The 22,217-nt window shown below is 34.6% G+C and overlaps 2 protein-coding genes across 2 annotated transcripts; one reads left to right on the top strand and one right to left on the bottom strand.

Moving 5' to 3' along the window:
* The first annotated feature begins 8,568 nt into the window (after positions 1-8,568).
* Positions 8,569-13,733, top strand: LOC120627650 (kelch domain-containing protein 3). The gene is made up of 6 exons (XM_039895663.1): positions 8,569-8,621; positions 8,723-8,975; positions 9,312-9,777; positions 10,489-10,684; positions 11,597-11,773; positions 12,453-13,733. Exons 2-6 carry the CDS (start codon positions 8,724-8,726, stop codon positions 12,514-12,516), a joined length of 1,155 nt encoding a protein of 384 aa, XP_039751597.1. The 5' UTR covers positions 8,569-8,621; position 8,723; the 3' UTR covers positions 12,517-13,733.
* Positions 13,734-16,419: 2,686 nt separating this feature from the next.
* On the bottom strand, positions 16,420-20,929 carry LOC120627509 (DDB1- and CUL4-associated factor 13). Its single transcript, XM_039895515.1, has 5 exons — positions 20,682-20,929; positions 19,910-20,454; positions 19,353-19,519; positions 18,029-18,329; positions 16,420-16,732 (listed from the first exon to the last, which is right to left on the bottom strand). The coding sequence occupies exons 1-5, from the start codon at positions 20,758-20,760 to the stop codon at positions 16,481-16,483; spliced, it is 1,344 nt and encodes a 447-aa protein (XP_039751449.1). The 5' UTR covers positions 20,761-20,929; the 3' UTR covers positions 16,420-16,480.
* Positions 20,930-22,217: the final 1,288 nt, after the last annotated feature.

The following is a 22,217-nucleotide window of genomic DNA, read 5'->3' as shown; positions in this document are numbered from 1 at the left end:
ACCAGCCCACTACAAGGCATGGTTCTGAAGACGATCTTAGTTTTGTTCTTTAATTTTTTATTTTTTATTTTTGCATTTTTGTAAGTGTATCTATATAATATCTTTATTTCTTTTTTAATTTCATTTTATTTTATTTCATTTGTTGAATTAATGTAAATTGTTTAATGTTTATTTGTAATAAATGATTATTTTTATTCTATACTTGTGGCTGTTTACGATCAGCTTTAAAAACAATTCCACCTGAATTAAATCATAAATCCATTGAACCCAAAAAATATTTTATATCGCATACATCGGTCTTTCAAATGCTCCTTATGCCGCATTACCGACCCAATATTACCAATATAAAACATTTTAAAACGCCCCGAGGAAATGGCCGCTGAAATGCGTAATTCGGCATAGCGATCCCCGGTCACCGTCTAAAAATGTAAAAATGGTTCCCTTGCATATTTTCCTAAGTGCCATAAAGTATGACATTTATTACGGTCAGATCTGCTCGAAACACTATTGATAGGCAAATGAGAGAGTTTTTTAAAAGAAAAACGATGTCTGCTTTTTATGTGTTCTTTGGATAAGATATTTTTTTCAAGTTGCTATTTGAACTGGCATTATAATAGCCTAATCAATAACCACACGCGCGTTAGGTAGATTCACCTAACTTTTTTGTTTTTTGCTACTCTGTCCTTGTCTAGTAGAGCTTGGCGTAGTTGTCGGTGTAATCACAGACACAGATTTAATACCTACGACTCATGTTGATGGGCACACAGGGCGGCATGTTGCAGGACGTGTTTCTTGCATGCCTTGCGAAGTGTTGCTCTGTTTATGGGGATGGTTTTCCACTATTCAACCGACTTAAAAAAATGGCGGAGGTTCTTAATTCGACTGTGTGTTTTTTTTTCACATGCCTATTTGTTTTTTTTATTGGTTAGGAACTCCGCCAATTATAAATTTTGAAGTTATTATATCTATAATTGGATAATTGCAAAAGTACCTACGAAAATGCGTGAAAAAATTTCCTTGACAAAAAAGCCGACTTTGTTAAGCAACTATAAAGCAAGAAATACATGTTTTCTATAAAATTGTATAGGCGGTGCCAAGTAAAATGTAAAATTAATAAGTTTTAGTACCTAGCATACTAAAGAAAGTAGGTACCTAATAACTAGGTACTTTCCTCGTTCCTATAACCATGGTAAGCATCCGTGAAATCATACGAAGAAGGAAATAAAAAGGGCTCTAATTTTGCGTAGCTCACAAAATATCGGTAAGTATATATTTTTTTTAATGCGTTTGTTTTAGCATCGTTGCCGTTTTCTTAAATTTTGCTAAATATTTTAAGCGTGTCTTTATCTCTGAGATCCTAGTCCGTTTTCATACGCAAAATGTATTAAAAATGATAAAACGGCGACGACTCTATCATTGATAACAGCAATAACTCCTCGAGTAGGTCAAGCACAATAGTGAGTGTCACCTATAATCGTATATTAAGGCCCTTATCCCAAAGCACCTTTGCGACAATAGAAAGGAATAAATCGCCGAAAAGTGCCCACATAAAAATGACTTACGGTTTTCAATAGCCAAATAAAGGTACGTGCAGATGAAAAGCACTTCTTAAGATCTTGGAGACAACTTAAAGCCCCTTAGGTACTTAAACGAATGTATGACAGAAACAATATACCTTGCGGAAATCCGCGTCATACTTATCGTTATCTACGATGATTATTATGCAATCGGACAAATGATAGGTAAGTATTAAATTGTGGGCTTCATTTCTTGTATTTTAACGTAAGATAAAATTGTTTTGAGGTATCTTAAGACTGTACATGTCATGAAATGGCAGACCTCCATAATTCGAGAAGAGAATCTACAGAAAATACCAAGAGTAATAATTCAGTAGCAGTAAAAAACTTTGCAGGAATAAAAAGCTGCCGCAACAAATATTTATGTCAATATACGGGTCAAACACCTACCACCCCATGTATTTTCGGCGGGGGTTAAAACTCAGTTCACGCACCAGGCGGCAAATGCGAAATCGTAATAAAACTATCCATATCACATGTAAAGTAGGCAGTCATAATATTGAAAACTTCTAAAGTCCATCAATAAATGTGACGCTGAGTGGGGAACTTTACGCTTTATCCGACTAATAGGGCTTACCGCATCACGATATCGATATTTGATAGTCGATAAATACTAATACATATTAGAGCGGTCTAAACAGGTAATATGATTATGCGTTATGCAAGTATGGCAACTAAGAGATAATCACTGCTCGTTTTGGTTACATTTCCCCTCATTTTCTGGCTTTCAGCCTGAAAATCGGTAATCTACTTATTGTAATACCTATAGCGTGTGCAAATCAGGTAGATATTATCTAACACGCACTAAGGTAGGTTATTCGATAATTCCAAATTATGCAATTACTCCTTAAAGACTCATTATTTCCATTGAAGAACTTTACCTGGGTGACAAGACAGTATACTTTCTATTGCAATATAATGCTCAGTGTTTTAAACTACAGGAAACGCTAAGAAAGTGTTTTCATGAAATAAAAAAGGTCTTACAAAATGCATGTTTTCAAAAGGAGGTCAGTAGAGTACCCCAGTAGAGTAGGTTCTATGCTGAGCGATTTGACTGTATAGTACCGTAGTCCATTTAGTTTAAGTTTAAACAGATCTGTTATTATTCCGTTAATGTCTAAAGGAAGGGCAATTAATATACGCACTCGCATTTACGAGTATTTTAGTAAGCTAAGACCGGCTTAAGCTATTACCTACCGACCATATTACAATCATAATGCATAAATTATTTGTTATGATATCGATATTTCTTATAAACCATAATCAATTTATCGATGTTTTCGTTTGGCTACACTATTTGTGACAGCAAAGGCGTCGATTCGAAGGAACCGCAACTATCAAAGAGAAATCTTTTCCGTGTATCAATAACGCCGACCGAGGCGTCGACTAGACACATTGCGCTCTTTTATGTGCCCTGACATCGTAGCTTATCGTATAGAATCACATCGCAAATGTGCTATGATTCTAAGGGTTTCTACACAAACTCATTGCTATTTCTTTGCAGTGTACTTTTGATCGATCACAATATAATCTGCAACGGTTATTAACATTCATTTTCGGGCAATCAATCAAACGATACGACGAACGACGAATTTTTGACGGCTGATTAGCGCAGTGGGCAGTAGCCCTACTTTCTGAGTCCAAGGCTGTGGGTTCAATTCCTATAACAGGAAAATGTTTGTGTGATGAACTGTGAACATTAATGTTTTGCTGTGTCTGTGCTTTGATTTATATGTTATAAGTAGTAACATAAATATGTTGTAAATAATTCATGATTTTTCATCAGCTATCTTATTACCCATAACACAAGCTAAGCTATTTCGGGCTAGACGGTGATAGATAGATAGATAGATAGGAAGTCTTTATTGCACATACAGAAAAAAAACAAATTGAACTAAACAAAAGGTAAATGAATATAAACCCCGCAAAGGCGGCCTTATAGCTTGAAGCGATCTCCTCCAGACAAACTTTGGTTGGTAAAGCAAGTTTAGTACGGAAAACGATTGATGTGTGTATTGTCGTAATATGTTAATATTTATTTATATTTAACAGACTATATGTGTTTTAAAACAGGTTTAGTATCAAACTGGTGTGTATATCACGATTGGAGCAGGCACTTAATTTGTAGCATAGTAGAGCCAAATTTTGAGGGTTTTAGCAAACAAAATATACAACCTATTACCGGCCCACCACAGAGCACGGGTCTCTTCTCAGAATGACAAGGATTTAGGCCGTAGCCCACACCACGCTGTCGGTCACACGACCTTGAGGAAATTATGGAGAACTCCAAAGAATGCCGGGTTTCCTTCACCGGATATTTAATTGCTTAAAAATCACATAACTCAGAAAAGTTAGAGGAGCTTGGCGGGGATCGAACTCGGTACCCCGAAAGGGAAACCCAACCACTAACCCACAAAGGTATTACCGCCTATTCCTATGGATCGTTAATAATATTACCCTCAATAGGGATATCCAACTCAACGTTGTGAAAAAGAACGCTCTATTAAAAAGCTTTCGATTTCGTTAAGTTGAAAGAGAGAAACAAAATTAGCATCAATGTACAAATGGTTAACACCACCGTTACATAGGTAGTACTTTTAAAACTCTCTCCCCTGTTTGTACGCTCGGATCTATTGAACTACAAAACGGATTTTAATGCAGTTTTTAGCAATATATAGAGTTTAAATGTTAGTAGTAAACATGCAAATTATAGGATGGAAAAGAAGATTTAATTCAAGAATTAGAATTCCAAGATTTGTAATTACAAATAGGTACATAGTCGCAAACTTATTCTTGTGTTCTTACAATGCCAATGCGGGGGCCTTACGAAATAAAATTAGGTACATTATATACTACGGAATCGTATTATTAATCACTCTAAACACATCAGTATCTACGTTGCACGCGTGCGAAGCTGGGGCGGGTCGCTAGTTGTAGTAAGTATAATCAATAAGCTCATTAAGTAATTTCTTAAACAAAAAAACTTCCACAGTGCAACCGTAAAGTTTTGATCCTGGCCCCGTCACCCGTAGGTAGGTAGTAGTTTTAACTACGCAAACTACTACAAGGTATATCAGCTAATTTTAAATTTGATACACACAACAATAGAGCACCATCTCAATATAGCGAGGGCGTGAAATTATTTTCTTTGGCGCATGCAGATTAGGGGTGCGTGGCGACGGGGCGCGGGATTAGTTCCGGTTTACTTTTTATAGGATTGCGATGATAAATGTTGCTGTTCGATAGGCTAACGGGTGGCGCGTGAAAAGTATTCAAATAACCACTTTTCCGATGCTTTGGTGATTTGAATATTTTGATAGTACATCAATATTGTTCTTTAGAAATTTCTAAGGCAGTTTATCGTACTCTAGCGAGCGAGTCATATTTATTTGCTGCATTTGTACACGCATGTGGCGAAAAGTTTCTAGTTTTATTTAATTATTTTGAAGCGGCAATGTCGCGTAGAAACTTTTTAGCGCTATACTACCATACTCCCTAACAGGTTAGCCCGCTAAAATCTTAGACTGCATCATTACTTACCACCAGGTGACATTGAATTCAAGGGCTAACTTTAGTTGATAAAAAAAAAGTACCTGTAAGTAGTCGAATATGGCTCAGCCGATGAACGGATCGTTATGAAATTTGTTCCTTTCATCCTGGAGTTGAACGTAGAATATATACATCTAGGCATTATAGTATTTGGACAGTATAGTACGTAATATATAGTATTAAAATAAATATACTTATATATATTACGTATAATATGTTTATAGTATTAGAATTGAAGAAGTTTTTTAATTTTATTTTAAATTAAATTGCCGCACTAACCGGTTCCTTTGTTTTTCCCAAACGCCAAAGGTTGTCTGGAAGAGATTGCTTTTGAATAAGACCGCCTTTGCACTTGACCACCGCTTTCTTATGTGTTTGTTACTTTGTACTTAATGAGTGTGTGCAATAAAGTATTCAAACTAGCAAACATTTCTCCCGGAAAAGCTGTCACCCGTGGGATTAAAAAAAAGTATTTGTTACCTATGCTTTAAGTGACCGCTTAACTAACATTGGTGAAATTTTGCAAAGATATAGTTTGCATAGGTACTCAAGACGGCTATGAGATACCTTTTATCCTGGAAAAACAGACGAAGTCGCGGACAACAGCGTAATATAACATACCGTTCTCTCCTATAACATATATGCTCGGTTTCGAAGTCAGACAAAAAACGAGTAAAATCACGAGGCAGACGGGAGGACGGACGACTGCCGAACCCAAAATATGATTTATAGATCGGCCGTCATCGGCAATGCGCTTTCTATACGTCAGGACATGTCACAGGCTCGGGTGGCGGCTTGGGGGATGAAGAAAAATACATTTCGCTGTGAATTTGGCTCCCTATCTTCCCATTCGCGATGTCAGGAAGCGATGTCATCGAACATGTTATCATACCTACTTCATTTTAATATTTTAATATAGTGATAACCACGTTATCTTTGCATTGTATGAGTCTTTTCTCTGTCTGAGAAAATGCAGCCTTATTTTTGCCTTATCCAACCGGCATTATGTCATGAAAATTCACTGTAATTTTAATTATTTCTTGAAAGGATTATTAATTAAATATGTAATCATTATTTTCTAGCACATTCGTTATGATGCTAAACAATTTAATAAAATTATCAAATACATAAATTTATTAAAGTTATCAAAAGATTAACTATCTATCTACTTTACAAAAACTACGTACTTAACAAAAACCTACCATCGTGGTCAAAATTGCAACCCATTCGACTCACTGTTGGGCAAGGACATTCTCCTTACACAACTATTATGTCGCTAGTGACAATAATAATTATTGGGATCGACTCATCTTGCAAAGTTAAAGTCTTACCGGTTGGTAAGACTTTGATTTTTTTTTGTAGTTAACCTATCTTTTAGCTATTATGTTAACTAATTTATAATAATAAAGCTGAAGAGTTTGCTTTATGTTTGAACGCGCTTTGCTCTCGATCTACCCGTCGGATTTTAGAAATCTTTTTTTGTATTTGATAGCCCAATTCTTGAAGGCTGAGGCTTTAATTTAGAATTATGTAGGGGATGACATCCTAGTCCATTAATCCGCACTGGGCCAGCATGGTGGACTACGACCTTTAATCCTTCTCATAGTGCGACCCGTGCCCTGTCCCGTGCCCTGTCATTACAGGGCACGGGTCTCCTCCCACTATGAGAAGGATTTAAGGTCATAGTCAATACATTTCGCCCTATCATCATCTCAACCAATGGGTTGATATGATGAGGGCATAAAGTTTGTCAAGTTATGTTTATCGATGAAAATTAATATGTAGGCTTGCAAATAAATTGGCCAAAATCCATGCTTCAGGTTTAATAAAAAATCCATAGCCAAAAAGGATAAAGAGGGAAAGTTTGTTTGTTAAAAGTTCTCTTAACTCTGGAACAGTCCGTTAAAAAAAACTTTATTTGGATTTCGTTCGTTTCCCAACTCTTGAGGACCGATCCTACCTCTGTTATAACCGCGCCTATAACAAATTACAGGTGTAATGATAAACTTCTACGAATGATAGCCAATGTTGTATTCTTGACAAAATCTATTATGGCATTACTTATCTCTGCGAAAAAAATCGAGGTAGATACGGCGGAACATTTGTATGAAATCGAACAATAATCGCTCATATTGTCAGTTACAATACAATTTGTTTGAAAACTCGGCGCGTGATAGAAATAATAACAAATGATTCGCGCCCTAACACCGCCTGGCGTTGAAAGATCACGCCTATTGCTCTTTACTGATGAAAAAAGAACAAGCATTAACCTTCGCATACATGTATAACTAGGTAGCGAAACATGGTAGTTCTCATTTAAATTGGTTTGTTTGTTTTTTCTTTTATAGCAAAAAATTAAATTATGGAAGAGACCTGTGATTACCATTTACGACCAACATGAATCCAAGCGTACCTAGGCGTGATGGTGAAATTTTAAATAAATTATAGGAGAATACAATTCTTTACAATTTAACTCCATACCATAAGGCCTGCAAATAATTTATAAATGAAACGGTTGCGTCACAGCAGATCGATTGGGTATCAGCTTCTTGGCACTTGCCAAGCACTTGCTCATCTAATAATAAGCAGGCAAAGGTATGGCTATCGCAACGTTGGATGAACTTTTTACTTAGGTACTGCCTGGCTAGTAGGTAAGCGGTTATCAGCCAGTGAGCGAACGAAATTTTCGTTTCGTGCAAACTGCAGGTAGTGCAGCTGGTTAAGTAAATAGGTACATATTAATATATTATGGTCTTGCATTCCTACTTTGTAATTATTCAACTAGAAATCGAGTCTGAGACTCTTTTATGGATAAATAACATTTATACAAATGCGCCAAAGTATGTTATGCAATATAACAATAAACCATTAACCTGTTTAACCCCTTACTAACGAATACCTACAATTAAAATATAATGAGAATTAAAGTATTCGTCTTTTTTGGTAATCTTCGATGTTTGTCTAAATTTGCATTAATTTAATACGCTACTAGTCAATTTGAATAATATTAGTAGGTTGATATCTATATCAAATTAGAAGGTAGTTTTATCCAAGGTTTGTTAGAATGTGGACGTCAAGTCTGTAAAGCAATCGTTGTTCTGAGTAAAAAATAACAAATTGAAGTGGACGTTTAGTGGTCGTCACTGACCTCTATTTATACCCTATAGTATAATAGAGGTCAGTGTTGGTCGTATATACATAATATAATACAAATATATTATATTACGTATATACGACTATGAGATATAATGAAAATGTTTTTATCTATAGGGTTGATTGTTATAGTCTGTGAAATAATCGTAGGTCTGTCAATGTTATCTGTAATCTGTCAATCCAATGTCAACTTTTTGCAATTGTTTTGCGTTGTGTTTTGCAATTTGCAATAGTATAAATTAATATATTACAAAAATATGTACTAGTTTAGTGAGTAACTTAAAACGAAGAAAATAAACTCAATAGTATTACTATAAAATAAAAAAGTTTAGACCTGTAAAAGTAAGCGCTTTCATTGAGGAATGTCTGAGCATATTTTTCGACTGAAAATTATTTAATAGTATATATTATTAGTATATATTAATAGTATTTATTTTTTTTAGAATGAAATGGACAGTGCATATTGAAGGGGGTCCTAGGAGGGTCAACCATGCAGCTGTATGCATTGGAGACCTGATATATTCTTTTGGTGGTTACTGCTCAACAGAGGAGTACAAAGATTGGGATCCTATTCCAGTGCATGTCTTGAATACAAATTCTCTTCGGTGGAAGTCAGTTAGCTGCACGAAACGAGATAAAGGCATACCCTTGCCCTTTCAAAGATATGGGCACACAGCTGTTGCATATGGAGACAAGGTAAACTCAGCAATAAATTTCTTTAAAGCAGAAGTAGTATGTAGTATGTTCTCCTTCGTCCTATGTTATAAATATTCTAATACCCCGTTTTACACGTACCCTCACTGCGAATTAATATTACAGGGTTTTTAAAAGTTGCTCAAATTTAGCCAGCATTATACAGCGCTATTAGAAAATTCTGTCATTTGTTTGTCAAGCAATACAAAACTATTTAGAATTAAATTGATAGCCAAGTAAACATATCCGTGTAGCAATGCTAATTTTGTCATACTTCATAATACTGTGTAATGGGCTGATATTAATTTGACTGAGATATCTGATTACCTATGTTTTTAGGTTTACATGTGGGGTGGAAGAAACAATGCTGTAGCATGTGACACCTTGTCTTGTTTTGATACAAAGACGTTGGAGTGGACCACACCAAAAGTGACTGGCATGGTGCCATATGCCAAAGATGGGCATTCAGCTTGCATTATTAAGAAAAAGATGTACATTTTTGGAGGATTTGAGTATATCTTTGACCAATACTCACAAGATGTTCACTGCTTGGACTTAGAAACTATGCAATGGAGCTATGTTAATACCCGTGGGGTTCCTCCCTGCCATCGGGACTTTCACACTGCTGTTGCATATGGTGACAGGATGTATATTTATGGAGGCAGGGGAGATATAAACAGTCCATATAACTCTGATGAAGAAATGTACTGCCCACAAGTTTATTACCTTGATGTAGTTACTGAAACATGGGTTAATGTGAATGCCACAGGTACATTGCCAGAGGCTAGACGCAGTCACTCTGCTTGTAAGTAATTTTATAACATGATTGATTTTTTCAATAGTTAGTGAAGTAGCTAAGTTCATGAATGTCCTAGAAAACATGTGAATTTTGCTTTCTTACTGTTCATTTAAACATGTGAATATTTATAAAATACTAATATTATAATACAAAAGTTTATTTGTTTGTCCTTCCTTCATAAGCTAACTGAGCAAACAAAGATCTTGATTTTTGGCATAGAGTTAGTTGAAAGGATGGAGAGTTACATAGGGTACAACAGGTGAATGGAATGGAGAAATACACCATGATACATGGTTTATAAAAGCATTAAAAACTACAAAAAACAGGTTAATGGAGAGACATGGCTTACGCAATCTCTTTAAAGCATTTCAATAGTGCAGAGAATGTTGTACATTTGCTGCTTAGTAGGTAGGTAATCAAAGGAATTTATATGTGGATTTTAAATAATAAAATACCACTTGTTTAATCAATATTTAAATATCCCACTTTTACTGAAGGTGAGGGAAAACATTATGAGGGAATGCATGCCTGAGGGTTCTCTGTAATGTTCTTAAAGGCATGCAAAGTCAACCAATCCGCACTTGACCAGCTTAACATGTTCTCATTCTCAGTGGAGAACCTGGTTCTGTAGTGGTTAATATTGATGATATTTGTCTTTATAGTGAATCACTTTATACTCCATAAAAAATTTAATAATATTGTAATTTTACTTTACAGGGTTATACAAGGAACACATGTATATTTTCGGTGGATTAAATGCAAAAACAAAGACACATTTCAATGACTTACACAGATATTCAATAAATGGGAACTATTGGGAGAAACTGAATGTTAGTGGCATTGGTCCATGCCAGCGGAGGCGTCAAGCGTGTTTGAATTATGAAGACAAAGTTTATCTATTTGGAGGAACAAGGTCGACATATAAATATATATTTAAATCCTTATAATATGAAAACTTTACCTCTGATTACCTGTGTGATCAGAAATGTTTTACATGTAGCTTTTTTTGTAACCATGATATCTGCAAAAGGAGCAGACGCCTATGGGGGTTCAGTGTACTCATAAAATCATAGTATAACTATGATCACAGTTTAACTATGATTTTAAAAGTAATTCTGGAGCTTCCAGTCAGATTACTTAAAGCAAGGTTACTATACCATTTCTTACTTAAATTAAGCCTTGTTGGCATAGAAACAGTTGGGTCAGGCTCGCTCTTATCTCCGAAGATTAAAAAAATTTTTGTTAATTTTAAAAGATGTGGAGTTTGAAAAGTGCTTCAGGCCTACTTGAAATATATGAAGTTTGAATGTGGGAAACACTTGCTAACTAATGACGATTTCATTTTTTTTGTAAAATAAGAGATACAAGTTTGAAAGGAGAAAAAATATGAAACTTGAAACTTAGAAATCCCTAACACTATGTTATGTGGACTTAGTTGCAAGCAGCCGTTTGTAACGTAATAAGAAAGTAAAGTAAATTGGATTCCATTTTATTTTTTATTCATAATAGCACCTGATTAAAGTTATAGATGTGTCAGCTTGGCAAGATTCCGTCTTATTGTAAAAGTTTGGAATAAGAACTCGGATTTCATTTTCAAAGAAAATTAAGCTTAATTTGTTTAATACACTCCACATCATACAGATCGTCCACAATATACTCTACGCATGTTTTGCTCTGACAACGGAACACCCTTAGATGTTGATTGATTTTACAATAAAGTATGCCAAGCAATTAATCATATAATATATTGATCTTAATTTTCTTTATATATTCTGAATAGTAATGCCTGCTTCGATCTAAAATTTCATTTTTTTTTCTTTTACAGCCCTTGTACACTCAACAATTATATCAGACCATTTGATGACTCTTACGATAGCCCGGAGAGATTGATTGACAACAGTGATTTGCATGTGCTGGACTATGCACCAACATTAAAGACATTGGCCATATTAGCTGTTCTAGAGCACGACTTGGATCTTACCTCACTACCACAGGATATTATGTAAGTTTCTATTTTATTTCAACTTCATTGTATCATTACCGCCCAATATGGGGCACGGGACTGCTCCCACAATGAAAAGACTATACTCCACCTTGCTGGCCCTATGCGGATTGGTGAACTCTACACACCTTTTGAAAAAATAACGGAGAAGTCTCAAGCATGCAAGTTTCCGTACGATGTTTTCCTTCGCATTTGATAGTTTCTATAACTTTACTCTACATAACCAGACCGCTATAATAAATAAATATACTACGACAATACACACATCGCCTTTTAGCCCCAAAGTAAGCGTAGCTTGTGTTATGGATGCTAAGATGACTGATGGATATTTTTATTATTAATAATATACTCAAAATAAAGTACATATAAACACCCAGACACAGAAAAACAATCCTGTTCATCACACAAACATTTTTCAGTTGTGGGAATCGAACCCACGGCCTTGGACTCAGAAAGCCGGGTCGCTGCACACTGCGCTGCGATTGGCGCGATAAGAAACAGTATATTGAGGTGTTTACAATATTATCTTTTATAAAATGTGGCAATACACTATAATACTATGAAGACTGTAATTTAGTTTTTATAATAATCTCTGTCAGTCTGGCCATCATAGCATAATGTTGCTATAGCATAACCTTAGTTTTAGTAAAGCAAATAATTTTTGTTTATTTCTTTTCAGACTTGACATAAGAACAATGACATTACCAAATCGCATCAGCAGACCTATCAACCAGTCTGGATGACTCTTGCTATATTAAGGCTCCCACACAAGGCGAGCCTTAACCCAACGCGGCTAAACTAGCAAACCTCTTTAATCTGTCTGTTTAAATAAAAAAGGATTTTGTTCATATAAGGTAGGTTAAAGGCATAATAATGTTACACTTTTGTTAAAAATGGTTTACGTTTTGATCCCGCAATGTGCATCCCATGTATTACGCTATATCAGGGGTCAGCATAATCTGATTTCAAAAAAGGAATCCTCTAATTTCAAACCGCCATTTTGTTAATTTCAATACTCGCACCTCTACTCTATTAAGGTAAGAGTCTTTTTCGAGAATTTAACTTATCTATATTATATGTAAATATTCTACTAAGAGGGTAACCATTTATATGTCTTAAGCATTTCTTATTGAAATACTTTCATGTATGTGCTTTACGAGGTTTGATAGTTTAGCCATTCTAGTCTTCGTTTAAGTAAATTTTGTGTAGCTTTTCGCTGCAGGAAGTGATTGGCGATGCGTTGGGGCTATGTCACTTCAGGGTCAGAGATAACCCACTACTAACTTAGTAGATCTAAATTAGAATAATTGGTTGTATGCCCAAAACTTACATTGCGTTGTGAAGAAAAGCTTTTAAGTAGGTATTCTTCCTTATGTCTATTTGATAACTGACTGACTAGAGTTTGATGTTCAAGTACGGGATATAACTGTAATTATACAAACATTTTTTTAGCTGAGGACATGTTTTTAGAAGTGTTTGAGATATACCCGAGAACAAAGTATGTCCTAAATACAATGACCGTGATGTGTAATATATTGATTTACTATACTACATTTGTTAAGTTGATTCTTTAACGTTAATAGTTTTGCACTTGTACAATAATACAACGATACATGGTTGAGTAAAAAATTTACGAATGCTCTCGGCCTGTTATTGCATGCTGCATGCATGCAAGTTGCATACTTACAATAAAACTAGCAACTTTTGTTCAACTTTTTTTTTAACTCGATAGTTTGTGAAATATAAAATACATAGATACTCTTTTTGTTACTGCTCTAAAATATAACATTGGCACACGACTATCGTGCGGCACTGACCCGACCACGCGACGTCGTCGAATGTAGTCGTGAAATGTCACTTTTCAGAAACAACGTTTTTTTGAAGTAAAACTTCTTCTTTTTTTTTCTGACGGACTTTTACGTCAGACGTCTGTGTAGTTTCCGCTATTTAAAAATAATAATTGGGATTGGTCGTAAGTATATGTAATATACTCCGCGCTTCTTGACTTATACGCCAGTGGCAAATATCATAATAAATTAGGATTATTTATTTCCAATATTTTCAAACGGATAAATTGTGAATAGCAAGTGAATAAAAAATTCAACAGTTTAAAAAAAAATCTTTTAAAATGCAAAGTTTTTTGAAAATCTCTAAATATACTTGTTTATTTATTACTTTTGTAATAAATAAATTATTAATAAATTTTCGGACATTGCGACATTTTATAATATTCAATGACAAGGTTATATTGACATGTGCTGATCTAAACTTCAATTTTCTACTCTCAATTATTCTATTTGAAAATACAAATGAAAATATTTTTAAAATGTGAAAGAGATATATTTATTAACTAACTTCAAAAAAGATCTTAACTCGAAAATATAATTTTTATTAATACATAACTATAACCTAAAATAAACTATTTAAAAACTAAATAAAATCTAAAACGTCCTCGAAACCACCGCAGCGAGGCACAGTTCCTAAGATGCTGGCAGCATTGCCCCTTTGGATGGCCAAACTAATTCGTCGAGAAAAAAGAGAAGAAAAAAAAAGATATTAAAGAGATATTAATAAATTTAAAATCGAATATAAAATTAAATAGTGAATATTGAATGAAATGGCGGAGTCCCAGGAACATTTTACTCTTACATGAATAAATAATAATAAAAGTTTTACTTCAATCGCGGGTAAAGGTTACCTACACAATTTTTAGTATGAAATAAATTAATACTGAACTTTGAAAAATCGTAGAACAAAAGTTGTTATACTTTTCTTATTATAGTTGTTATACTGGCCTCTGCATTACAATTGGAACCTCCCGGTTTGTTCAGGAATGATGGCAAGAGACCAGACGGTATGACTATAGTACCACAGACGATGGGGCGTGCGCTGGTGTGGGATGCGACCTGCGTTGATACGTTGGCAGGTTCTCACTTGCCGAGTACGTTCCATAAAGCGGCAGCAGCTGCCGAATTGACTTTGACTTTAACTTTGAATCTACTCAAATGCTTAAGCGCCGTAAATACTCCGTTATTTGTAATGACTACGTTTTTGCGGGGTTTGCGTTTGAGACTCTGGGCCCACGGACACAAATCGGACACGAAAAATTTTACTAACCCAAAATTTGGACTTGACGTCTGGTGTCAAAAGCTGGCGCTTATTTAGCCCAACGGCTAAGTCTAGCAATTCAAAGGGGCAATAGCGCCAGCATTTTGGGTACCAAGCCCCTAAGTGAACAGTTAGAAGGCTTATATTTATAGTTAACATTAATTTTAGTTTGTAATTATTATTAATTATAACTTAAAGTCTGATTTTAGATAATCATTGTAGTATACCAAGCGAGTCAGGTCTGCCGAAGTTCTTAGTCATGAGCTTGTTAACGCGCCGCATATTTATTTACTGAGACGGGCTGACTGCCTCTTACTTATATGATTATGGTGCTTAGGATTTTAAATTAATCGGGCATTCTTCGGGCTTGACATCACAATGTTAAACCAAATACATGTGATCAGAAAACCCCTGCGTAGTGAGTTGCTAAGTAGAGCATCTATGTAAATATTGAGTATTTAATATTTCACAACCTATAGAGTTCAAAAAAAAAGTCGTAGAACAAAAGTTGTTATATTTTTTATGATAGGAACTACAAGGCGGATATGTTTCCAGTATTTTTTATTTAACCCTTTAAAAGAATAGCCAGACAAGCCCCGAATAAATGTTTTGTAGGTGAATCGCACTCCAGATTACTTTCAATAAGTAGATTGCATTATTTGTTGTGCGAAATTCACCTGTAGGTACATCTTTAGTCCATTTATTGTTACTAGTCTACATACATACATACAATATTTTCAACAGCAACTTTTTAGTGTAAAGTATGTTTTATGAAACATAATTTACACAAAAAGTAATTTAAAGGTTGTACATATATACAAGTTCACAGTATAGTATAGTTTTTATTAATAATAAGTTGCTGTAATATATGGTTGTATTCATTGTTTTTATACTTTAGTCTTTAAAAGATTTCAACCTAAACCAACCTTCCTATTGGGGGGTCTACAAACGCTTTATTTCCAGCTTTCTATCACACCAGAAATAAAAATTTACTCAATCTTCAGACTCTACTGCTATTGCATTATTGTTTGAAAATGTAGTATTACTATTCACAGTATTATTATAAATGACTTCATATACCTACGTTAATATCATTGAATAATCAATATTACATAATACTGTTATAAAGCTATGATAGTAAGCCTTCTCATCCATTGTTAGTGACTACTTTTAATGTTAAAATATGTCAGTCAGTCATATCAACCGATAGAAGTCAACTGCTAGAAACGTTCTTGTGAAATTTGATGTACAGTTAGTTAAATTAAAAATCTACCAGCTAATTATTTATTTATAGCTTTACTTCGTGATGTACAGTAATATTTATTTTTTTTAGCATTATAAGATATAAATACATTAAAGCTTAGATGAACACTATGCTTTCAAAATAAAAATTAATTGTTCTAAGTTACTCTTAAATATTGCATAATTTATTGTTATGAATAAATGGATACGCAAATTTTTTGACAAATTGACTTATAAATACTCATAATAATGACTCATAATATGTGTACTAGATTTTCATTAATAAAAATATAGAATGATGGTTGCAAGTATTTATTGTGTGGTATTAAAAAAATATATAAATGCAATATTATAGTTTCATTCATCTTCTTTAACCACATGCTTCTTGCGTTCAGCGACAAATGGTACTGCGCCAGGTTTACTATGGGCACGTCTATTGGCATCCTTGCGCTTGTTCTTTTCTCTGATAGTCTTAATTTCCTTTTGGGCATTCATTACATGCTTGGGCACATGCCTGTGACGGGCAATTCTTTTAATTTGTGGATGGTTGCTAAACTTCTCCTTCAAAGCCTCTGAATAATTTAATGCTGTGCGTTCACGTGGCTTCAGCTGCAAGGAAAATGGATTTTTTACAAATTTTTATGTTACAGAGAGACAACCTGTTATAAAAACACTGAGGAAGGTCAATAGACATACCATGACAGTGACAATTGTATATCTATTGACCCAAAGTACCCTAAAATAACGACAAACTATAACTGCAACGTGTCACGAGATTTGCCATCATCTCATATCAATTTGCTCAATACTTGACTGTATATTTGAAAGTGTTTATCTAACTTTTCATTACTCTATAGTCTATACAGTAATAAGCAAATGATAAATATACATATTACAATAGCTTTTGAACTTTAGGAGATATTGTGGGTAGGTTCTTGAAATACTGTTTACAGAAAAATATACAACATGTAAATGAAAACCAAAATAATACTTTAGAGGCTTTAGGTATTTAAATAATTATTTATGTACATTATCACTGTCTCTGAGACTTATCTGTGAACCGAAACGCTAATAGTTTTTGAGTAAACCATTGCCATAGTTTTTACTCAAAGAAATCATGTACAGTCTTTACATCGCATGCAAAAATAAAATCAAGTTAGTTTATTATAAACGCGTCGTTCGCCGACACGTGCCCAGTACCTACCCGCGTAGCGAAGGTTACTATGCACGTGTCGGCCTTTTATCATCAATATATTGTTGGTTGTCATAAGTAGATACTTAGAATGTTTTGAATTAGTTTGTATGGAAAAATAAATATGCTTCTTTTGATTTAATATTATTACATGGTGATTCCTTATAATATATATTTATGCACCCTTGCAAAAGTATTTCGTAATTACGTTACAGGTTGTATACTATATATCTTAATATATATAAATCTCCTGTCACGATGTTTGTCCGCGATGGACTCCTAAACTACTTAACCGATTTTAAATTAAATTGGCATACCGTGAGCAGTCTGGTCCAACTTAAGAGATAGGATAGCTTAGATATTTAATTATAGTCGCAATTTTATTTTATTGCAAATTATTTGTCTATAATTAATTGACAGTCACATGTACTCATTTAAGGCTTAGCGATACTGAATACGATAAAAACAAAATCAGACGCAGACGAAGTCGCGGGTAACAGCTCGTATTATTATATGATGACAATTCACACATCGCCATCTAGCCACAAAGTAAGTAGATTGTGTTTATAGGTACTAAGATAACTGATGAATATTTATTAATAATTTATATAAACACTTCTAAAAGGCTTACATTAGATTCCATGAGACATGGCATTGGATCTTAAATGTTACATGAATGTTGCTTTGTTTTAGAAACCAAAAGATTTACTTACTACACCAAGTTTTTCTGAGGCTCTTGCTTTCCACATTCTTATATTCATTTCATCAGATCCAGTCAGTATATATTTGTTATCTAGTGACCACTTGACACATGTGAGTCTTTGCATTCTCTTAGTATGGTATACATCTCTGGAATGACCCTTTAGGCTTTCAAATATTCTCACTGTTTTATCATAGCTTCCAGCCACAAACTCCCTTCCAGTTGGTGAATAGTCTACATCTATGACTGCAGATGTGTGGTCCATGTGAACATTAATTGGTTGTTTTAGTTTTCTAACATCAAATGAGTACAAACTGAAAAAAGGATTTTAAAGATAATATTTGTTTGTAATACTGTAATCTGTACTAATATTATAAAGAGGTAAAGTTTGAAGAGGTGAGTTTGCGAGACTGTTTTTGGGTAATCTCTGGATCTACTGAATAGACTTTGAAAATTATTTCACCTTATTGGTGAAATAATTTTTAAAATCTGTTCATTCATCAAAGCAACATTGTTAATGAGTACCATTAGCTAAATTCTAACCTTATAATAGCTACCACGATCATCAATAAGAAATATGTATTGCAAAAACTCCAAAAAATAAATCTTTTTTTTAGAGATTGCGATGCGTCCGATACGAAAAAACAAAGGAAGTATGTAGTAAGTATGACGAAATTTTTCCTCTACCTTTAAAAAACAGGCCGCGACAGCATATGACTTATCTTTTACGGTTGACTCATACGCGGACAAGGTCGCGAGGGGCCGCTAGTCTTTTTTTATTTAAAGGATCAGAAGTGGTGAGTTACTGGTGTCTATACACCCATACACTGAAATACATTAATGTTCGTCACAACTATTTTCCAGTTGTGGGAATCGAGCCCATAAACTTAGCATCACTTCATACAAGGAGCAGGTCCTGCAACATGCCACTCTGTGTCCAGGTGTAAAGCCTCTTGTGCCCATAATTACACCACCAACAACGCTCTTTAGACAGGAACAAAACAGCTCAAAATGCTGTTTATTGGCAGAAATAAGCACAGCAATATTACTTACCTAGACAAGAAAAAGCTATACTACTACTAATAGCTCTACAGCAGTTGGTTTGCATCCAGTAATTTAAGGGCTATGCTGTAGGGCACTAGTTAGCTAGATAGTTATATTTAAAATGTTGGAGTTTAAGTGGTTAAGATTTAAAAATTTTCTTCTAGAGACTTAAAAAGGGTTCTAGATTCCACTGATGGGTTTAATTGTTATTTACAAAAATACTGAAATCAACCGGGCTGCCATTATAAGAAGTATTGTAGTTAGTCTGTGATCTTTATAATAAAATTAATTACTTGTAATCTTCATTGGCGACAGTAAATATAAATGCTTCCATCGGATTCCATGAGAGAGCATTGGATCTTAGTTCCATTACAACCTTCCTTAAAGGCCCCGACTCACGAAAATCATAGAGTATGATGCTTCTGTCGCTTGCACATGATGCTAGTAAATTGGTTTCTACCTGGAAGTAATATAAAACCAAATAATATACAAACATTGTAGAAACAGGTATATTTAGCTTTGTATCAGATGATTTCCCATCCATAACAATGAATTTATAATAATTTTTTCTAGTGAGAGGATTGCTTGTTATCAAATTACTAGGTTAGCTTACTACCATTTTACTTGGTGGGGAAGATTACATTTAAAAGCTAACTTATAATGGCATACAAAAAAAGTGAATGTTGTAGCAAATGTATGATATAAATAGATATTGCTTTGTGAAACATGTAACAAAGGGAAGTTTATTAAAAAAAAGCAGCCTGGGAGGGGTCTCCATTGCAACACTGTTTTTCACTGTCAGTGTGTTAGTTCAAATCATTGACCATTATGTTATAAAAATTAATAATACCTGATTGAAAGCTACATGATGAAGACTATCTACACCCCATTTAAAAACTTTGATTGGCTCATTCCTTGTGTTCTCCCATAATTGGCATTGTTCGCCGCAAGTGGCAAATATAGGTTTAGATCTGTGATGTGTGATACCAGATACAACTGACATACTCAACAGTGTATTTGTAGGTTCCTCATCCTCCTCATCACAGACTTCTGATTTCCAAGTTTTAATGGTCTTGTCATCTCCAACACTCATAAAATTCTGGCCATCTGGTGTGAAACATAATGAGCGGACCCAACCCTCGTGAGCTGTAAAATGTCTAGTGCACTTTCGACTCGCCAAGTCCCATAATCTGATTTCCCCATCAAAAGCACCACTTGCTAGAATTGCCAACCTACTTGGATGTTTACCCAGACTAGATACTCCATCAGAATGACCATCCAAATTACCAATAAAAGGCTTGGCAAACACCCTCTCCAGTTTGACTGCATTCATGGCTCTAACATACTCACGGGGTCCCTCCAATGGATGGAGCCTGGGATCATAATTTCTTGGTACTGAAAGTATGTAAATATTAAAGGTTATTTTTAACCTAAACTAAGTACGAAATATAAATATAAGCAAGAAATAAGACTGGCTGCTAGATGCATTTCAGGCAACGTTTAATTGTGCAGCTTAAATCTCACATTAAGGTTATATTTACCTAAACTTATAATAAACTCGGCATGGTCAAGATAATTAAATATTATAATGTATGTAATAATGCCTACTTAAGTAAACTTACGTTTATGAATATCCCTCTTTGTAGCCCGTAAGTAATCTTCTGGATTCCGACTTATTACTTTAATTTTTACGTTCGACATTTTAACGTTATTTGCCGACAATTAATAGTAATCTTATTTAGCAGCAAGGACAGTATTTTTTAGTTAACTAACTTGATTGCAAAGAGAATATCGCTATGTTTTAGTTGATTGAAAATTAAAAGAAAACGTGATCAATCTCGTGTTTTGATGGTTTTGTTATTATTATTGACAGATGACACTGACAGCTACGCACAGACCAGCAAATTTTGGTTTAAATTATGGAGGGTAGAGGTAAGGAGGATCATCTGTGTATATGAAAAAGTGTCGTCAAAATGTATTAAATTAGGATGGCGCCACATTTGCATCAAGGTAACTCTTAAAAGAAGCGCCAAATATAAATATTGTTAGAGTAGGCTTGAAAAATAAACAAGGAAGTAAGGTTATATTTACCACAATATTTTGTACAACGTAAGTTGTTGAAATTCTCAATAATTAACTACTTTAGTCGATAATGACATTAAATTTTTTAACTCTGCATACTTCAATTCATCTACGATTGCTACATTCATACCATACCCTGTGCATCCACCAGAGCCATTGTGGAGGATTTATGAACTGTTATTTAGCGCATACAACTGGACACTTTTTCAACTTTTCTCCCATATAAGATGACTCTCCTTACCTCTACCCTCCATAGTTTAAATACAATCCTAGCTTCGGCCCGAGAATTCATCTGCGTGGATTTCAGAATTGGGTCTGAAGCTTAACTATTTAATCTTACCACGGGAACTATTTGAGAGATCATTATAGAAAATATATGTCTGACATGCATAGGTACCAAATACTGCTTAACTCGTAAACAAATTTAAATTTTCCCTCGGAAACTACTTAAGGAATCGGAATAAAAAGTAGACTTTGTTCTTTTACATGCCATAGGCTACATGCATGCCAAATTTCATCCAAATCCGTTTCGCCGTGTTTTTATAATACACGTTGTTTTCAGATTCCTGCGATATTTAATTTCTTAGGATGGGTTCCAGGTCACTCAGGCATCATTGGTAATGAGACAGCTGACGCCTGGGCTAAACTTGCAACCGAATCGGGTTTTATGACCTATTTTAAAATCCACCCGCAAGACCTTCGTTGCTTAGCAAAATCAGACTTGGAGAAATCTTGGAACTCAGTGTGGGTCGAATCAAAATCGGTTAAAGGAAAACAATATGCTCCAATCCAGCCTAATATCCCCCGAAAACCTTGGTTCTTTATTCATAAAAAATCTGTTCGCTGGGTCACGTCAACAATCAGTCGTCTACAGATTGGACATGCTTGTACCCCAGTACATTTGACAAAAATAAGAGTTCGAGATCATTCTCTGTGTGAGTGTGGCCTGGACGAAGGATCAGTCTCACATATCCTTTTTTCCTGCCCGAAATTGCCCTTTAATCTGTATGATATACTTCCTTCTAAAATTCCTCGTCCCTTAAATGTCGAGTGCGTGTTAATGTCAGTGTATAGTC

This window comes from Pararge aegeria, chromosome 11 (genome assembly GCF_905163445.1).
Source record: "Pararge aegeria chromosome 11, ilParAegt1.1, whole genome shotgun sequence".
Taxonomy (NCBI): domain Eukaryota; kingdom Metazoa; phylum Arthropoda; class Insecta; order Lepidoptera; family Nymphalidae; genus Pararge; species Pararge aegeria.
The sequence above is the reverse complement of the archived record's forward strand: the minus strand, read 5'-3'. Positions and strand labels throughout refer to the sequence as shown.